The sequence below is a fragment of the Rhinolophus ferrumequinum genome, chromosome 22 (genome assembly GCF_004115265.2).
Source record: "Rhinolophus ferrumequinum isolate MPI-CBG mRhiFer1 chromosome 22, mRhiFer1_v1.p, whole genome shotgun sequence".
NCBI lineage: Eukaryota > Metazoa > Chordata > Mammalia > Chiroptera > Rhinolophidae > Rhinolophus > Rhinolophus ferrumequinum.
The window spans coordinates 44,075,674-44,095,514 of NC_046305.1; the positions used below are offsets into that span (position 1 = coordinate 44,075,674).

The window sequence follows — 19,841 nt, forward strand, 5'->3', positions numbered from 1 at the left end:
AATATCCTTGGGTCTAACAACTCAAAAGGATAAGAAATGGAGTGTTATTTAAGAAAACCAGATTAAATTTCTTCAGCTAAATAGATGCATTAAAAAAAAAAATTAGTTTTTCCTGAATGTGAGAAAAGGAAGTAAATAAAAAGTGAAGTATTCTAAGAATCAGGAAGAAAAAGATTTTATGCATTCCATGTATCAGTTTTTGAATACAAAAATCAAATGGCCTCTCATTATTTGCCACAAATTGGTATGATCTGTAATTCCCCTTTTCCAAATTTTTGTCTTAATTATAAGAAAGTCTTATCCAAAGCAAATAAAAGCTATAACACAACTCTTAAGTAGACTAATATTATTTGCTGATTACAGATTGAATGATATTCATTGGATTTCATTTATTTATACTTACAAGAATATTTGTGTCTCTACTTCATGAATATGAACTTATGGAAATAACAACTTTGTTTACATGACACAACTTGTCTGTGGTGACGGTAGATGACTATAAATAAGAAAGGGTCACTGCAATGCAGCAGTAGGGAAGGGGACACGAGGGAAAGAAAGAACTGAGGTTTAAACTTGCACAGTCACAAAGCTGGTGAGACCCAGTCCATTTTTCAAATCCAGCCCATTTTCTCCCCATCATATGTACTCTAGTTTTAGAACTGAGTTATAAAGCAGAAGACATACAAAATCATATTTCGCTTCTACTAGCATTCTGACCTTATTCTGTTTATTCTAAGCTCCCTAGAAGAATGGTAAGTCTGTTTTTAAAAATATAGATATAATGTACATATTCAGAATATATTATCGATCATATGTTGACATATTCTATTTCCATAAACACTATGGAAAATTTTGCAGTTACTTATATTCTATTACTATCCAGAGTTGCAGTGTGGTGTTTTAAGATTAAAAGACAGGTTCTGGCCCCAGGGAACCCAAATTCTAATTATGATATGCATGTATGTATGTATACATACATGTAATAAACATGAAAGGAATTAGAGCTTTTAATATCCTAATATTTCAGAGTACCACGTCTCTCTAAGGGGCTGGGGATCAATAACTGGCTGCCAGAAGAAACTCCGGGCTCAACCAAGGATATGCATAAAGAAGTTTTCATTGACTTTCTAAGTCACTTCATGAAAATAATTAGGCCATAAATGGTTTGGAAATAATTTGAACTTATGGCTTGTATAAGGTGAATTAAATACTGAAAGAATACTCATGAAATATTTTCATATAAACTACTCATGAAACAGAGTCAGGATAGTCCGTATTTCAAAGATCAAAATACTGCCACACTCCGTGAAATAGAAATTAATGCTGTAAAGTTTGCAGTATTTTAAATAGAAATGTTAATATGACATCACTGTGGAACTGAAAACACGTAAATTTACACTTTCACGTTAAAAAGACAAAAAGGAAAAACTCAAATCAACCAAAAGTAGGCAACTAAGATCTCCTCCTCTGAAAAATATACTTAGACTCTAACAAGCATCAGTATGTATCGCTGAACCTAAGGATTGAAAAAAGGAAAACTAAACCACTTCCAGCTCATATTAGTGTTGAGGGTGTGGCCCACATGCACCAGTTAAAGGATTATGGCAGTTGTAAAAGTGATGATAATTCTGAGGGGACATGCCACTTAAGAGCTAATCAAAACAAAATAACCTATTTAGTAAGAATTCTGCCACAAGGCTCCTGATAGGCAATTTGTCTTTCCGAGTTATTTCAGGAAGGATGGCCCCAATTAGCTATCATTAAAAATAGAGAGGGGTACAGTTTACAGGCCTATTATAACACAGACTCAGAGAAATGTGCTAGTTATCTCTGGGTGAGGACAAAGAACTAACTGTTTTCCCAAAAGAAAGTGTCATGTGCAATTAGCACAACTGACATCACTTAATTTTGATGCAAAATGCAAGTGGCTCTCAAGTTCTTGGCAGCTGGCACAGCAACATGTGAAGCTCTGGTCTGTAGTCAGCTTAAAGACACCCTGAGCACCTGGAGTACCTCTGAGTCATATTTATACCAATTTCTTCAAGCGATTACAGTCAGAACCTGATGAGAAGTCCCGGCAGATGGAGTTCAAAGCCTCCAAAGTGATTGGCTCTCAGAAACTAGATAATGTCCAAAGTCCCTTTTGATTTCTCTGAACTTATTAAAAAAGTACTAAAATTTAGCACTTAAGTTCTTTAAAGAAGTACTTAGTTTAATAGACAAAACAGGCTTACATTCAAAATTTAAAAGGCACAGAAAGATATACAGCAGAAAAAAGTCTTCCCACTCCTGTTCTCGGTCATCCAATGCACCTCTCTCTAAGGCAACCAGAGTACATTTTCTGCGTGCAATGAAATTATCCACTTAATCAAATTATGACTTCAACTACTTATTCCTGTTTTATAAGTTTATGTTATTGTCTCAATAGGATTCTAAACCTCCCAAAGGCAAGGTTCAAGACCAGTGTTCTCTCTCACAACACCTAGCCTAGTTGGAATATGTGCAGAGGACTAAGAAATATTAGTTGAATCGGCCATCAGGTCAGAAGCCTCAAGCTAAGGTTTTATAGTCGAAATACGAAACATTTATATTGGCTATTAAAGAGCTACATATGAAAATAATCTGAGGTACTAAACCGCCACCAAAATATAAGATTAACGGAAGGGAAAACACGTAATAAACAACATGAGACATTGTGAATCCCAGTAAATAAATACACTTGGCTTTAGAATCTCTGTTAACTAAATAACTATATATTTTAAGTACTATGGTAGGGTTTTTACTTTTACATGTTAAATTGTGATTTGATATGCCAAGATGAAATGAACAGCATTTTAAACAATTTACTCTCCACATTTCCTTCATAACATGTCAAAGAAGACAGAAGGGGAAAGAATGATAAACTTAAGTTAAACATGCAGCTAAAATGCTTTTAGGACTAGGAATATCACAAGGAACAAGGGGGAGATTTTATTCAGTTCCTTATTTCTAATACCATGAAAAGCTTTTACCTGAGACTTTGAACTATGCTATTCAGGTTAGCCTGATTTACTTTAATTCTCCCAACATCAATTTTTAAAAATCTTTACGTTTACATCTCAAGAGTCTAGCAGAAAGCAATTAGAAAAATCAGTTGTGCATAAGTCATTTTTCTGAGAGCTATTTTAGGCTCAACAATACCAAGGGGGAGCAAATTAGGCCTCCTCATAATTTCTCAATTCTGTTTCAGAATACTGTAGTGAAACAACAGAGCAAAAGTTGTCATTGTTAACAGGAATGAAAAATGTGACTCTAGACGTAAAGCTTCATGAAATAACATTTCAAAGCACCTCAGTGAATAAGTCATAAAAACAACGTTACTGAATACAGAGCCTCTGGCTGCTTAATGAACATGAAAGCAGCAGGCCTTAGTGGGTACTTACCTCCACCATACATGACAGCCAACATAATGGAGGATATCCATGACACTTCACTGGTGGTGGCATGGAATATACCTTCAATTTCTTTGAAGAACACTGTAATAGACTTGGGAAATGCGTAAGAGAAGCCGATGGAAATGAAAGCGCCAATGACCACGGCCCACCCCCAGCCTCCATCTGGGGGTGTGTATCCAACTGGACCTCCCACTGCTGGTGGCATTTTAGGTGTAGATGAATTCCAAAGTGCAATTCAAAGCCAATTATCTGAAAGATATAAAATCAAAACAGTTTATCAGCAATAAAGCACTTTAGCTTAAAGGAAAACAGCTCATCACCATTTAAGGAACCACAGCTAAAATAAGTCCTTTTCAATAAATGTAGCCTTTGTATTTAGATAATAAGCCTACTTGTTTGAGTACTTAATGTAATTCCTCAAATTACTGTAAATTAACTAAATGCCTCGTTTTACTTTTCTGCTTGCAAAGTTCACATAACACATACCCTACAAACGTTTCACAGTTTAAGATAGGCTTTATAAGTTTTTCCCTTTTCCCAAAATGCATTCTTCAGTACTTAACTTTCTTTTTACTTTCTCTTATTTATATGCTGACTTAAAGTATTAGGAAGTGGGTACCTGACTCACTAGATCTGTAGCAATTTGCAAAGTAAAAGATCGTTCTGAATACACAAACGTTTCATTCCATGGGCTGGAAGATTATGTCAAAAGATGGCAGGTTCAAATCAGAGTGTATCCCTTTCCTTAAAGCCACCTCGCACTAATGAGGAGCATGTTTAGAAACTGAAACTTGCTGTTAGTTTATAAATAAGCAGCAGACGGGAACGTTTGGTGGTAGGCCTACCTGATTTCTCACAAAGGTCTCCTTTACCTTCTTTAAAGCTACCTTCCACCCTGTGTTATAACTCATCCTACAACAGTATGTTAGCATCTTCCTTTCAAACTATCTCCCCTCAGACTGTAATACAGCAAAAATTAGGTTGCTATTCATTTGAGAACGGGTTTGCCTCCAATTCACCCTTCAGGATCCCAACCCAAAGGAACAGGATGTTACCAGAGCCCTCACTCTCAGGGGTCCCCAACATTTGTTCCTTTGGACCCATGAAACTTTCTTACAAAGCACTACTCAGGCCATTGGAAAGCTGCTCCTTTTTCTACAACCAGAAAGCGTTTGACTCCATATGTCATATCACTATTGCCACAAATAGGAAGCCAGCGAGATAAGAAGCTGCCAAAATCAGATAATCAGGAAGACACCACAATCAGAGGCTGTTGTCCGCTGTTAGCTCCAGAACATTTGCTTCCTATGACAGCTTCTCAAAATCTCAAAGCCAGTAACGAGACATTGAGACATCAGTTCCAATTCTGCCTTACAAACGTCACATAAAGGCACTTGACTAGCAGAATTTAAATTGAATTCAGAAATACTATTGCAAGGGAACCTGGGAAATGTAGTTTTTAGCTTTGAAGCCTCTGCAATATAGCAAAGTACACTTGAAAAGAGTATGTAATTGATGCCGAACACCATTTCCAAAACCCACCACAGACACATGCCATTTATATAAAATTTTAAATCATGAAAAACAATAATGTATTGCATATAGACACATACATAGATATATAGTCACTGTCGCCTAATGACGAGTACATGTTCTAAGAAATGCGTTGTTAGGTGACTCCTTCATTGTGCAATCAGAATGCACTTACACACACCTAGACAGTACAGCCTCCTGCACACGCAGGCTGTAGGGTACAGCCCACTGCTCCTTAGGCTACAAACCTGTACAGCATGTTACTGCACTGAGTACTGTAACACAACGGTAAGTATTTGTGTATCTAAACGTATCTGAACATAGAAAAGGGACAGTAAAGATACGGTATAAAGATAGACAGTGGCACACCTGTGCAGGGCACTTACCATGAACAAAGCTGGCAGGACCGGAAGTTGCTCTGGCGAGTCAGTTAAGGGGGGAAGGGTGAGTGGATGGGAAGGCCTAGGATACGGCCGCACACTACTGTAGACTTAGTAAACACTGCATTTAGGCGACACCGAATTCATGAAAAACAAATTTTCTTCAATAATAAATTAACCGTAGCTTACTGTAACTTTTACTTTATAAACTTTTATTTTTTTTAACTTTTTGACTCTTGTAATAACAGTTTAAAACACAAACACATTGTACAGCGGTACAAAAAGCTTTTTTCTATATATCCTTATTCTATAAGCTTTTTTCTATGTTTTCACTGTCTAAACTATTTTGTTAAAAACTAAGACACACACACACACACACACACACACACACACTCTCTCTGGCTGGGCCTACACAGGACAGGGCCCGGTCATTAGTATCACTGTCTCCCACCTCCATCCAAGTCCTGTCCCACTGGAAGGTGTTTAGGGGCCATGACACGCAGGGAGCTGTCCTCTAAGACAACAATGCCGCCTTCTGGAATTCGTCCAAAGGACCTGCCTGAGGCGCTCCTTGAAGAGGTGTCACTCTTTTCAGAAATATGTCCATGGTAGTTTACTTGTTTTATTTATTTTTTATTTTTTATTAAATCATAGACTTGCTTGTAAGCAGATATGAACCATGAACATTCCTCTCTAGTACTGAAAACCTTTCAGTGCTGGGGTATGTTTTCAAACTTTCAAAAGAGCTTGTCTGCAAAAGCTTCTGTTAAACCCCTCACTGTGAATTTTCTTGGGGGTTCTTCTTTCTTCTTCTGCTTCATCTTCAGCTATACATTCCTGTTCCAGTTCCAACAACCCCTCAGTCAATTCCCAGGGCTCACTCTTGGTGTACATTTTATGTGTTTGGACAAATTTATAATGATATGCATCCACCATTATAGTATCATAACGAGTTGCTTCATGCCCCTAAAAATTCTTTGCGCTCCCACTATTCATCCCTCCCTCCCCCATAACCGCTGGCAACCACTGGTCTTTTTACGGTCTCCATAGCTTTGCCTTTTCCAGAATGTCATATAGTTGGAATCATATAGTATGTAGCCTTTTCAGATTGACTTCTTTACTTAGTAATAGCATTTAAATTTCTTCCATGTTTTTTCTGGCTTGATAGCTCATTTCTTTTTAGCCCTATATTTCATTGTCTGGATGTATCAATTTATTTATTATTTTTATTATTTATTATTTTTATTAATTTGCCTACTAAAGGACATCTTGCCTCCAAGTTTTTGTAGTTATGAATAAAGCTGCGGTGAACTTCTATGTGCAGGCTTTTGTGTAGACAGAAAACAATATGTACCCTCTTGTATATTAATTTGACATTTAAAATTTGTTATTAAGCTTAAAGTTACAAAGAATATAATTTCTAGAGTATTGTATGTTGTAATCTATGTGCTTTAAATATATTTACCAAAACTTTGACACTAAAGATTTAGCTCAGCTTATGGAACATACTCATCATATAATCTAATTGGCCAGTCCATTTTTAAACCAATCAAGTAAAATAAGTGTCAAAGTCATACCTCATTTTAATTGAAATATGTTGATACATATCCCTGTGATAACTGTCTCACTTTCTACATCTAATTCTAACTTAGATAATAGAGAAGGAAGGAATTTGTTGTCCACATGGAACAAGGTCCTATCTCATCCAATATTTCTGACCTAACCCCTCAATGGATTTGTCATGGGACTTTCTCTGGAACTATGCGTTCTGAAACTTTCCCTTATTTGGGGACTCCAGAGATTTTTATAACCTGGGGTAGTGACCCACAATAAAAATTAGGATAAATAAAAGATATACCTTTATTTTGTAGTGTGAGTAAGGGCTTTTGCAAATTGGAAAAGGAGAAGCAGAAGACCTCAGGAATCTATTCTCAGGAGAGATGATTTTTAAAACATTAGGTTGGTGCAAAAGTAACTGCGGTAAAAGGTTAAAAATGATTGCAAAAACTGCAGTTACTTTTGCACCAACCAAATAGTTAAGGGTACATCTGAATCTGACAATCTGGAGAATAATTGCCTTAAAAATATAACCCAGGTTAAAGATTAATGATCTCTGTCCTGGGGCGTCTCACTTTCCTATGATTCAGGTGGGATAAAAATATAAGTTGAAGCTTCCTAAAATTTCTACTGGAATGAATATAATAAAAAGCTATTTAACAGCTCAGTTCTGCTGAAGGAAAACAGTCTGGATTCTAAAATTATATGAAATAGAACTGCTCCAGGCATTAATTTTACAAGTTTTTCCTTCATCTAAGTATGAATAAAGAGAAAAGCACTTGAAATTTTTCAATCAAAGAACCACTAAAAAGATTAATTTGCCTCAGAATGTTTACACACAGAGGGAGACACCCACACACAGAGGTAGCACGGTAGAGCTATTTAACACGCCAGGCTCTGATTCAATCAGCTAATACGTGCCGGACGTGATTAAACTCTGAGCTTAGCTGCCAGCTATGATTTACCCCAGTTAAAGCAGTTATAATTTTTAGTCACTAAGGCTTGCCTCATCGAGTTAATAAAACCTTATTCCATAGTGTCATAATTAGATTTAAAACTTCAAAAAGCTTTAAAAATATTCAGAGGGAAACAATTATAAGAAATAAAAGTATCCAAGTTTTGGGGGGAAAAAAAGAACACTTCAAAAAACCAGACATAGATCCAACACAGTTCTGTCACCATCCGACAAATGGCTTTCCTTATTAACTTAAAAATTCTGATGGTACATAGTAGAAAACTGTATGTATGTATTATCAGTATCTAAATATTATTTTCTTTCAAACTGACCAAATCTCAGTTATAAACAAAAGGGTTCATTCAAGAAGTAAATTATGAGTAGAGTAGGCCCCGGTGTACAGTATTCAAAGCTCCTGTTGAGAAGGAGTACTGAAGTCCAGAAGCTAAAAGAGATTCAGTTTAAGAGATTAATCTTTACAATGTGCACAGTGGCCTTCCAATTAGCTCAGCTATTATTTTCACTCTCTAGTAGTTGCCTGAAAGTGATGGGGAGATTAACCCCCCCCCCAAAAAAAAGTGATAAGGTGGTAAGAAAGTTCTTCATTAATTTGCTTTGTAAAGGACAATGGGAAACAAGAAAACCCTAACTTTTCTTGGCAATGATGGTGGTAATAAGAAGCACCTTCTAGATTTCCTGAATTCTCTTTTTCTTGTAACTCTCAGGAATTGTCCAAGTAAACTAATCTGGAAAGCCAACCTGTGCTCCATACCCCCCCATGCTCTGCCCCTCTCCAGAAGAGTTACAAAAGCCCTTGGAAATACTAGTATTCATTATGTTCTCTATACTTTTCCGTCAATATTTAAAACAAAGCCACTGTCATTTCCTAAAATGACAATGGCCAGTCTGTGAACTTAAAAGAGGCACAAAGTATCTAAAATCAATAATCTTAAAAGAATTTGTTACTAAGTGTACACCAGTTTTAGATTTGAAATTCACATGGAAATATTCAAATCCAGAAAAGCTGATTTACTGAAGCTACTGCTGCTAAAGTGGCGAGTCTACTGCACTTTAAAACTGGCCATCGTCCAGCTTCGTGGCTTGCAGAACCACCTGTCCCCAGGTAGATTCCTAGATTTAAGGTCTAAGGAATCTCACCTTCTTTTGTAATCTTTTCTGTTTTGAAACTGAGTAGAGTGAAGAAAAAAACAATAAAAAACCAAACAGCACCAGTGAAAGGAGAAATATAACTACTGTAGCTGGCTAGCCAAACACTTACCGTGTTTCCCCGAAAATAAGACCTAGCCGGACAATCAACTCTAATGTGTCTTTTGGAGCAAAAATTAATATAAGACCTGGTCTTATTTTACTATAAGATCGGGTATAATATAATATAAAATATAATATAATACTGGGTCTTATATTAATTTTTGCTCCAAAAGACACATTAGAGCTGATTGTCCAGCTAGGTCTTATTTTCAGGAAAACACGGTAGAAATTATGAAATGCATGATTTTGATCAAACTGCATATAAACAACCTAAAAAAATGTAAACCTGGCTCTGCAAACTTCCAACTGTATCTCCCTTATCATTCAGAGCAAATCCAACTCACAGTACAAGAATTCAAATACACTGTCCTATCCTTGAAGAGAAATTTACCAATTTACTAAAATTGATTCTAGATCTTGTTTTTATTTAGCTCATATTTATAATCCCTAAAAACATCAATATTTTAGTTACCAATAATTTTCAGATTTTTTTTACTATTGACATGGTCAGGCCATCCTAACAATAAATAGAAAGTGTATTTCTTTTTTAAGACAACAGAACTCAGTTTTTGATCCAAAGCAACCTAAAGCAGTTATCTAGTTGGAAAAGGAAGTATTTTAACAGCCTTTTCAGATAATTGTGGATTTTCTTCTTTGATACTGCACCAAAACTTGATAAGTGATTGTTTCTAAATGATTAGTTCCAATGTGGAGCCTAAGGACTCCACCCTGATTCTTCAGGTCCTTGAGTCCATAAACTACACTTTGAGAATACCTGTTATGGTAAACCGTTAACTCTCTTTGATCACAGAAGTGACAAAATGTGTAAATGGGATGTATTAGTTACAGGAAAGGCTGGTGCATATGTATATGAAAAAGGGGGGCAGGAGATGGTGCGGAATGGACTATTGTTTTCACTGTAAGTGATAAGTTTATTTAAACTATATATATTTTATAGTTTGATAAAAGTAGTAAATATTTATATAAACCTCACTTATTAAAATAATTTTGATCAAGGATGTAAAACTTTTTAGTCAGTTAAAAAGAAAAAGAACGTGCAATAATATAGAACAAAAGAACTAATCATTTCATTTCCTTTAAGAGTCCCTGTAATCTTCCTCACGTTTTCTTGTAGTCCTAAATATCATACACATTCTTGGACAGTATTTTTTCTACCTAAACTAAGAATTTGTTCAAAGCTTTTCCCAACAAGAAAGCTGTGAGCACCATAAAATAGACGAAACCTAACATTTCTAACTGTCTTCATTTCTACTGTGATCTAGAAAAGGTCTGCTGTTTCCAGTACATGTAACATGTGCCAAAGGATATGTGATGAAATGGAGGGTGTTTGTTAGATCTCAGGGCTCTTTCACCACCTAAAAGAAGACAGGAGTGGGTGTCGGAGGTTAAGGGGGGAGGATTTCTCCAACATAAATAACTAATACCCCTTAATTCCCAGCCTTTCTGCCACCGCTGTGTCCATTGCAGTCTTCTGTACAGATTGTTCAAGTATGACACTTTTTTACCTTGTGAATGATAGCTTTTTATGAAGGATCTTCGCTGAATATTACTCAGCTACTTTTGCTTAGGTGAGCAAAGCCTCAAGGTTGGAAATTCTTTGAAAAGGCAGAACCATAAATTTGCCGATAACATGAAAACATGTGGACATAAAGACCCAGCACGGAGAAAGATTTCCAGAGAATGAAACTTACTGCCATCACCAAATGTCATGCATTATAGGTATTCCTGACTTGTTTCATGAAATGGGTTTAAGTTTTCCTGCAGGGCTTCCTGGCAATCAGTATATCACCTTTTACATCAATTTATCAACATAGCAGCAGTGAGAGATACTTCTGCTGTTCCATGAACAAAACCAGGCAGGCTATTTCCATGAATGACAAACATGGGAAATTTTGGCTACATGCAACTTCAGCTAAATTTCATAAGCAAGTACAGAATGCCCAAGACTTAACAGGAAGTATGAATCACTTGGGGTGGCCTGTTAGTTGGTTAGAGGGTGGCGCTCGTAACACCAAGGTCGCCTGTTTGATCCCTGCATGGGCCACTGTGAGCTGTACCCTCCTTAAAAAAAAAAAAAGTACGAATCACTTCTTGTTTATACTTCTGCTTGACTGGGCCTATGCTGACGAACAAGTCCAATGAATTCATCTTGACTTTGTTTAATACTCTACTGTAGTCCTATGATGTTGCTCTAGTGACCCCAGTTTTACAAATGTCAATCCCAATTTTCTTGTAGTTGTTTTAGAAATGAGGATTAAAGTTTTATAAGTAGTATAGAGAAGTGATGAAGCTGATCATACTCGCAAATGGTCAACTAATATGCTGAATATACATATATATGTACATATGTGTGTACATACTGCGGGTGCCAAAAAAATGTATACACACGACTTGTATTCATCTTTTGTTATTGGTATATATTGAGTACTACAATTTTAAGTTTTTTCCTTTCTTAAAACATGTATACATTTTTTGGCACCCTCTGTATACATGTATATATATATTTACTTAATTAACCCTTCTTTGTCAATCTCAGCCAATGTCATGTTTGATCATCTGATTCTGTAACAGACACTCTAAATTCTCTTTATAAGACAGTGATTTTTGGCATGTGTTCATCCAAATAAGCATGATTTTATACAGGGGTAGGAGGAGGAAGTATACTCCTAGTAATATATAGAAACTCTCAATTCAGGTTCTGGTTTCCCTGTTGAGGGTTAATTTAAATATTTAATTTATTTATTCTCCCCACACCAGCGCAATTTCTTTCAAAAATAAGTGTTTGTAGACCATAGAATAGATAGCAGTGGTATATATTAATGAGCATTTTAAATTGAGATCAAGAATTTTCAAAATAAGGAAAAGAGAAACTTTTTACTTTTTAAGTCTGATTTGCAAAGTATTAATGTAAGCATAATCAAACAGATTCCAATAAAAATATTTCTCCCTTTAGTAGTTCAACTTGAAGGTTAAGATTTTATGAAAAATTGTGAAATACCTATTACAATGTTTACTATTAAGAGTTTTTAAGAAACTAGCAACTATTTTTACTTCAGTTGACAATCAGCAAAACAGGAGAACAGAGTACAATGCTGAGACGCAAGTTAGCGTCTTTTATTACTAAGGTTACGGCTCCAATTCTAGGGGTAAATAGATTTCTTTTAAGGGGATATAGCGTGAAAAGCATAAATCTGCCGTTTAACTTTGCTCCTGCTGAATTATGACTTCAAACAGAAAGAAGTGAAGCCCATCAGCTATGGAATACACCATCCAAGGTGAAAATTAATAGTCTTGTAGTAGCAGATTAATTATCTATTCTTGTCTAGAAGTTAGAGGCTATGTCCTTCAATGGCAGGTTTTGCTTGGCAGAATTCCAGGTTATATTCTGGAATATCTGTATACACGTATGTTCTGTTTTCTATTAGACAGCAATCCAAAAATCTGTTCAACAAATCGAGATCTAAGTGGGCCATTTCAATTGTTAACCCATGACCTACCTTGTTCCAGAATCGTAAGAAATGTGTAGTGGCTGGATTAAAATTACAAATAGATGTGTTGTCAGGATTGTTATTGATTTATATTTCTTTAAATGTAAACAAGTATTTGAATGTAACACGTGGTATTTCTGCTAGAATCTACTTCATTTCTAATATTCTGAAGCCTAATGGGGAGAATAAATAGATTACAATTCATTAAAAGATGAACAACAAAGAAAACTTTTGATTTTCTTGCAAAAAGCCGAGTTGAGCTATTATTCACTCATAGAAATTATTAACACTACAGTTTCATATTAAAAATATCTTAAGTTTTGAGGACTAGAGACAACATAGTAATATACATTTCATAAATATGCAATTACAAGTACTCTATAAACAAGTATTGACTGTTATGATAGAGATGTAGAGGTTCCTATGGGAACAAATACTATGTTGTATGAAGTGTGAGAAGACACCCCTCTTAGTACGTCTGGAAGCAAACTGAGTAGGCCTTTCGGAGGAAATGCCGTGTTTCCCCGAAAATAAGCCCCAGTTAAGATCGTCAGCCAGACGGTCACATTTAGTACATGATGACGATGTTCCAGAAGAAGACGACATGACTGTATTTGAATAAATGTAGATTGTTGTATAGGAAAAAATAAGACATCCCCTGAAAATACACCCTAATGCGTCTTTTGGAGCAAAAATTAATATAAGACCTGGTCTTATTTTTGGAGAAACACGGTACTATGTAGCCTGAGACTTGAAGGATAAATAGAAGCTAGCAAGGCCACAGAGTGATGGTGGAAACAGCATTCCAGGCACGAGTACTGAAAATACAGAGTACAGGGTGCATTAGAAAAACTGAAAGAATTTCACCAAAGCTGAAGCTAAAGAGGGAGCAGAGAGAATGGGGAGAGACACAAGTTAGACAGGTCGACAATATCAAGTAGTGGAAGGCCTTCTAAGTCATTTTAAGGAATTAGGGAAGAGATTAGGTCGAAAAATTCAAGGAGGCACTAAGGTCTTGAAGCCAATCGAAAGCAGCTTCCAGGTTCTCAGGGGGTTTGGAGATGGCATGATCAGATTTTGCATTTTAGGAACATCTCTGGACAGTTTGCAGAACGGGTTGGAGTGTTGTGAGATTGCAGTGATGGACAAGACGGATAGTGGTGGGAGGATGAGAGAGACCGGGGAACAGACAGGATTCTGTGGAGACTGGGGGAGCCAGAGTTAAAGGCAGCACCCAGGTTTCTAGCTTGAGCCCATACGAGTTTATTAGGTGGAACTTGTGTCCATTTAACCAAGAGGGACCTTAAGAGGTTGTATGACTAGCCCAGGGCTGCTCAGCTTGGAAGGCTTGGAAACAAAATTCAAATCCATTCCTGTCCTCTGTGTGTTTGTTGGTGTTACTGATAGTGATGTTTTCTAATTTTTTCCCTTCTAAACAATTTACAATGGAAAATTTCAAACACAATTGAGAGCCGCTACTATTTCATCTATACCTCTCTACCTACTCCCTGCCCCCACCCCAGCCTCTACAGGATAATTGCTTGGCAAATCCTAGATATATACTTATTTCATCTGTAAATATTTCAGTATATCTCTAAAAGATTCTTTAAAAAATTGTAACCACAATATCATTATCCCACCTTTAAAAATTAACATCACCAGATAAACCAGGCAGTATTAAAGTTTTCCTAAATTGTTTTCCAATAATTGGTTTGCTTGATTTGGGTTCTAAACAAGGTCACACGTTATATTTGGTTGGTACGTCGTTTAATCTAAAGGTTCCCCCTTCTCTCTTATTTTCCTCATAATTTGTGGAAGGAACCAGGTTATTTTTCCTGCAGTTTCACTCATTCTGGATTTTGTTGAATGTGTCCATCTGGTATAGTTTTAACATGTCCCTCTATCCCGTGTATTTCCTGTAAATTGGTAGCTAGATTGAAGACTGAGCAAGGTTAGATCAGTTCAGGTTTAGTTTCTTGACAGTGAGGGTGGTGCAAGGGAGTGGGCATACTCAACTCACAGCGGGTGGTGTGTGTCTCCACCAGGAGGCATAAGATGTTGGGTTGTCCCTCGTTCTGCTACATTAACGCCCTAGTTCCATAATTAACTGTGCCTTTAATTCTAACATCCCTTCTTAATTGATTAACTAGAATAACTCTAAAAAGAAGTAGTTTGAATAGGACGGGCAAGTCAAAGTTTGTGTATTTTATTACAATATGATTGAGATACTGTCTTTTTGGAGAAAACTATTTAAATGTTTCAAGGTACGTGCTTGAAATGTTTTAAGCACTAGATGTTAACATTTCCAATGGCTTTTAGTGTTTAGAACATTTAGGATTTCTGTTCTTTAATTGATAGGATTTCTTTTGGTCTTTTCTGTTTTTTCTTGAAGAGTTTATCAGTTCTGTACTTCTGGTAGAATCGTTACCGAATCTAAGTCACTACCTGTAACCGCTTTACAGATTTTAAGTTCCTTAAAGACACAGATTAACTACTCTTATAAATGATCGGCTTTTCCATTCCCTCTTGGGCATTTCAAACTTAATATGTTGCTCTTAAAGCTCATTATCTCTGCCTGTTCTCGACTTCCCTTAATCCCCCAAACCTAGTCTTTTCTTCTGTCTACCTTTCTTCCAGGTAGCCAGGCTTAAAACCTCTGAGTCATGTTAATACTTCTCTGGTGTGCTCCTTGCCCTACCAAATGCAGTTAAGTGCCAAACCCGTCTCCCGTCTGTTATCTCGCGCCCATCCCCCTGCCCCCTTTTCATTTTTGTTACTGCTATCTAGTTTAGGCTGTTGCTGCAATTGGTGCAGTGGCCTTTTATCTTGTCATTGTCACCCCTGTTCTCCAATCTGTATTACAATGTGCTGCCAGTTCTCATTGTGTCATTTCTGTATCAAAGACTCCTCATGGCTTTCCAGTGCCTACCACTTTTAGTATGGGTCTGGATTGATTTAAGCCTTCTGCAATGTATGGCTCCAAGTTACCTTTGTAAGTTGTATATGTTATTTTTCCTTTAATTTGCCCTGGCAAATTGAAATTTCCTCCATGTTTTCCCTGAAAATTTTTTTCTTTTTTTTTTTTTTTTTGGTCGTAAGATTCAATTTACAATGGATCTGTATTGCAGGAAAGGTAATATAGGCAAAAGTTTGAGCCCTTGATGTTGTGGATGAAAAAAGGGGTTCCATGGAAAGTAATCTCACAGGATGGGTGATCTGACCAGAAATTCCTAACTGGGCAGGTCATGGTGGGTAATCGTCATGCCCAAGGCATATAACATTTTTAGTAAAAGGTTTTATCTTTGCTTTAAGCAAGCCCTGTCCATTGTTTTTGTGTTCAAATAAACTCATAAAAATTCTCTACAGGTTTGGATATATTTGACTTTCACAGTGTCATACAGAGAAGTGATTAAAAAAGCAGTAATGACCTTATGGAAATGGTGATTTCTGTTCTGGGGTCACAGTGCACAAAATAACAGCAGGAGTTCACATCCACCACAGTAGTCTGGCTGGAAGGGCTGAGCTATTTGCAGAGAGACTGACTATCTATGCCAAAAGCAGTAGGACCCAGCTCTGCTGGTTGCCCACACTACCCTACTGCTAATCACAGCTCATAATTTTGTGGAATCTGATTTGATTACAATGACCTAACCTTCGTATAAAGGACAATTCCTCAAAATACACAGGCATTACAAACTGCATATTGGATCACTGGTTAAATAATATTTCTTCCCTGTGATTTTGCTCTTCCTATGTAAATCTCTTGAAGATTGTTAGATGAGTGAAAGCCTGATGATATCGCTTTGGTGTGTTAAACTATTTTGGATAGTAACAGGGCTTTTTTAAGTTGCCTCATTGAGTTTTGAGAACCAAAGTTAAGTTTTTACTTTATTAACTTTCTCTTCTGTTCCCTTATCAGGGGGTTTTAACTTGGGATCTGCACATTGATCCTCCATGGTGGATGGAGTTTAGAGAGTCTGTGAATTTGATTAGGGGAAAAAAGTTACATCTTTTCATTAACCTCTAAGTAAAGCTTAGAATTTCTTTCAACTCTGAACGTAGGCAACAACCCACAGCATTATTAACAGTACCTGTGACTTCATCACCAATAGAAATCACATATTTTCATATCTGATAGAGGTTGCAGCTATCTTGAAATTGTTTAAAATTATCTCTATTTCAAAATTACTGTGGTTATTAGGCCCACTACTAGATCTTATCTCATTTATTGTTTTTAGAAGCACGTTATTATATCCAGTTAAAATATTTTGACAATTATACCTTTGTGTTTTATTTTATGCATTTAAAAACACTATTCTGACAAGGGTTCCATAGATTTTACCAAACTGCCGAAGGAATTGATGGCACCAAAGATCCTAAGGACTCCTGCTCCTAACTCCTGTACCTCTGTTCTGAAGTTAGAGCGAAGATAGCCAGAACCTGTGATGCAACGCAGTGCACAAATCATGATGCCACAGGATTGTGTAATCGTGACATCACAGATTATGTAAATTCTTTGGCCATTGATTTTTGCGTACTACATCATCATAGATTCAGACCTCAGAAATGAGAGGGAACAAAATGCTAAGGAAGAAAAAAATGATTTTCACAACTTCGGCAGAATAATTTTCCTCTATATTAAGGAAGTATATGTATACATAACTTAAAATGACTGTTTCCAAAGGAGTTCATTTTAAGTGACTTAAGTTAAATGAAACAGTGGGCATCTTAATTGACTTGGGGTATTTTCTTGCCTTCTTTTGGGTGCATCAGCAAATGTGCTTGAAATTGCTTCAAATCTTATCAGTTTGCTCTCTTATATTAATATATTAGATACAGACCTTTATTTTGCTCAACTAGGGGAACCCCTAAAGAAGCTGATGAAATATCGGCCCTACAGATTAGAAATACACATCTTTACATCAGTGTGTTGTGGTTGTATAATGATGTTGTTTGCATTTACTCTATTACCTAGGAAACTACTTGATGGAGTAGATGGAAGAGGAGTGGTTTAACAATTACTGTAGCATCTAAGCATTTGAGATTTTGCTCCCCAGCATGTCATCAATTTGGCTCAAATAAATTCTTATAAAAATAATTAAAAAACCACAAAAACAATTACTGTAGTTTCCAAGAAAATAAAACAGTCATTTGAAAATTCGCATATTTCTAACAAAGGACCTGATAATTATCTTAATGACAACAGTCTTAAGATTTATATTTTTAGCAATTAAAATGGCTATTTAAGTTAACTGTAGTATATTTTGAGGTTATAATGCTGACTTTTTTTTTTTTTAACTTTTTAGTTTATTATTTAAGTGTGTTTATCCAGGACCCTCAGCTCCAAGTCATGTAATTGTTTCAATCTGGTTGTGGAGGGCGCAGCTCACAGTGGCCCATGTGGGACCGAACCGGTAAACTTGTTAAGAGCTCTGTGCTCTAACCAACTGAGCTAACCGGCCACCCCTGCTGACTTCTTTTTGGTACTTTAGTGTCTGTGAATATATTCTAAAAATCTTTGCAAATAAACATGAGAATACTGGATAATGCTTTAATCATTTTGCCACGACGGTCGGATAAATCCGAAAGAATATATCCGAAATTTTTATACATAAAAATAATGTCATTTTTATACAAAGCAGCTCAAATTGTTATTAAATGCTTAAAATGGTCAAAATATCAACTTTTGGGGTTTTTTGGTGGGTATTTCTGACACATTTTGAAAAAAAAACTTGAAATCAATTAACAGTGAGTTAATACTAGACAAGCAATACCCAATACACTTTTGTGCTTTGTTACCATTCAAACAAGAAAACTTAGTTCTTTAAGATAATGAGGATCAAAGGTAGCATAATGACGTTCAGACTCATTCAAGAGATATTTATTAAACAATTATTATGTGTACAAGAAGTTACTAGAAAAGGATGGAAAAAATACATATTTAAAAATATGGTTTAAAACTTTTAGAATAAGAATAAAGCTTTGAAATGAAATGTTATATCCTAAGTCTCTCACAGCGCCTGGTAGCCAATAACAAATCGCTGAATACATAAAAATTCACAATTTGTGGTCTGTTTTTCTCATATGCAAGTCCCACTTTCCTACTCCTCATCTGCAACAAAAACAGACTGGCCATGTAAGCATTTATAAGGAGCTAAATTCTCCTAAGAATGCATATTATGAAGCAGATTGAAAACACAATGGGAAAGGACGTAAGTTATTACTCAAAATATCTATTTTCAGTGTGAGATCATTTATATCCATATTTATAATTTTTAGTGAAAGCTCAGGAGTGCCAGTTGATTAAATGTGAGTCAAAAGACACACATAATCCCCATCCAACCATTACAAGTTTTCAGAACTAAGATGATTAATCACAACCTCTCCAACTTCAGTTTCCTAATCTGTAAAATAAGGGACACTGTTCGTTCATTCAGATCTTTTTCAGTTATTATAAGCATTAATATTTAAAAGACCAAAAGATATGTAAACTATTGAAACACTAATCTGTTGGTTTCATCCTATGGTGGTATGATCCTTTTTTCTTTTCAGTCTGTGGAGGTTTGTTATAGCCACGTTACAGTCTATTATGTTAAGCTCACAACATTTAAACCTATTCAGGTATAAAAATCTCAGTGTTCCGGAGACCATTAACTTGCATATTTAACAAGGGGCACTGCAATCCAATGAAAGAACAGCATCTATCTAAAACTCTAAATTAATTACTGAAATATGTTCAACGTCTGTTTAAGTAATACCCACTACCTGTTTTAAGGGCTAAATGTCTTGAATTCTTTATCATTTCTACGGCACTTTGGAGGCAGAGTTGTACCCGAGGCTGTAAGACTTAGATTTATGGATACTATTTAATGCTTAACTGAAAAGCTTAACATACATAGACTCTGCTTTACCTCACTGGGCTGTTCGCTGACATACAAATTATTGATGGCTAATTCCTACTCACACTCTTCCCTAACTCTCACACAACTCAGTTTGCCTTATCACAACATTCCAGTAGTTACTAATCCCACGTTTGTTTTATCAGGGCACTGACGTGTACACATTTTATTTCGAAACCAGAATAATATTTGAAAACAAATTTCAAAACGACGGTAGTTATGATAAAGTAGCTTGTAAACATTTTACTATTATCAGTAGACACCTAGTTTATAAGCAAACACTGGAAACTCGGCTAAAGTAGTAA

The 19,841-nt window shown here is 36.0% G+C and overlaps 1 protein-coding gene across 2 annotated transcripts in view; it reads right to left on the minus strand.

Annotated features, from left to right (window-relative positions):
- The window catches only part of SLC16A1 (solute carrier family 16 member 1), a 30,583-nt gene that overhangs the window by 9,723 nt on the left and 1,019 nt on the right, over positions 1-19,841 (minus strand). For both annotated transcript variants that reach the window (XM_033093174.1, XM_033093175.1), the window contains exon 2: positions 3,423-3,683. In XM_033093174.1, the coding sequence (XP_032949065.1) occupies positions 3,423-3,639 (217 nt within the window). In that variant the 5' untranslated portion in view covers positions 3,640-3,683. The remainder of the gene's footprint in view (positions 1-3,422; positions 3,684-19,841) is intronic.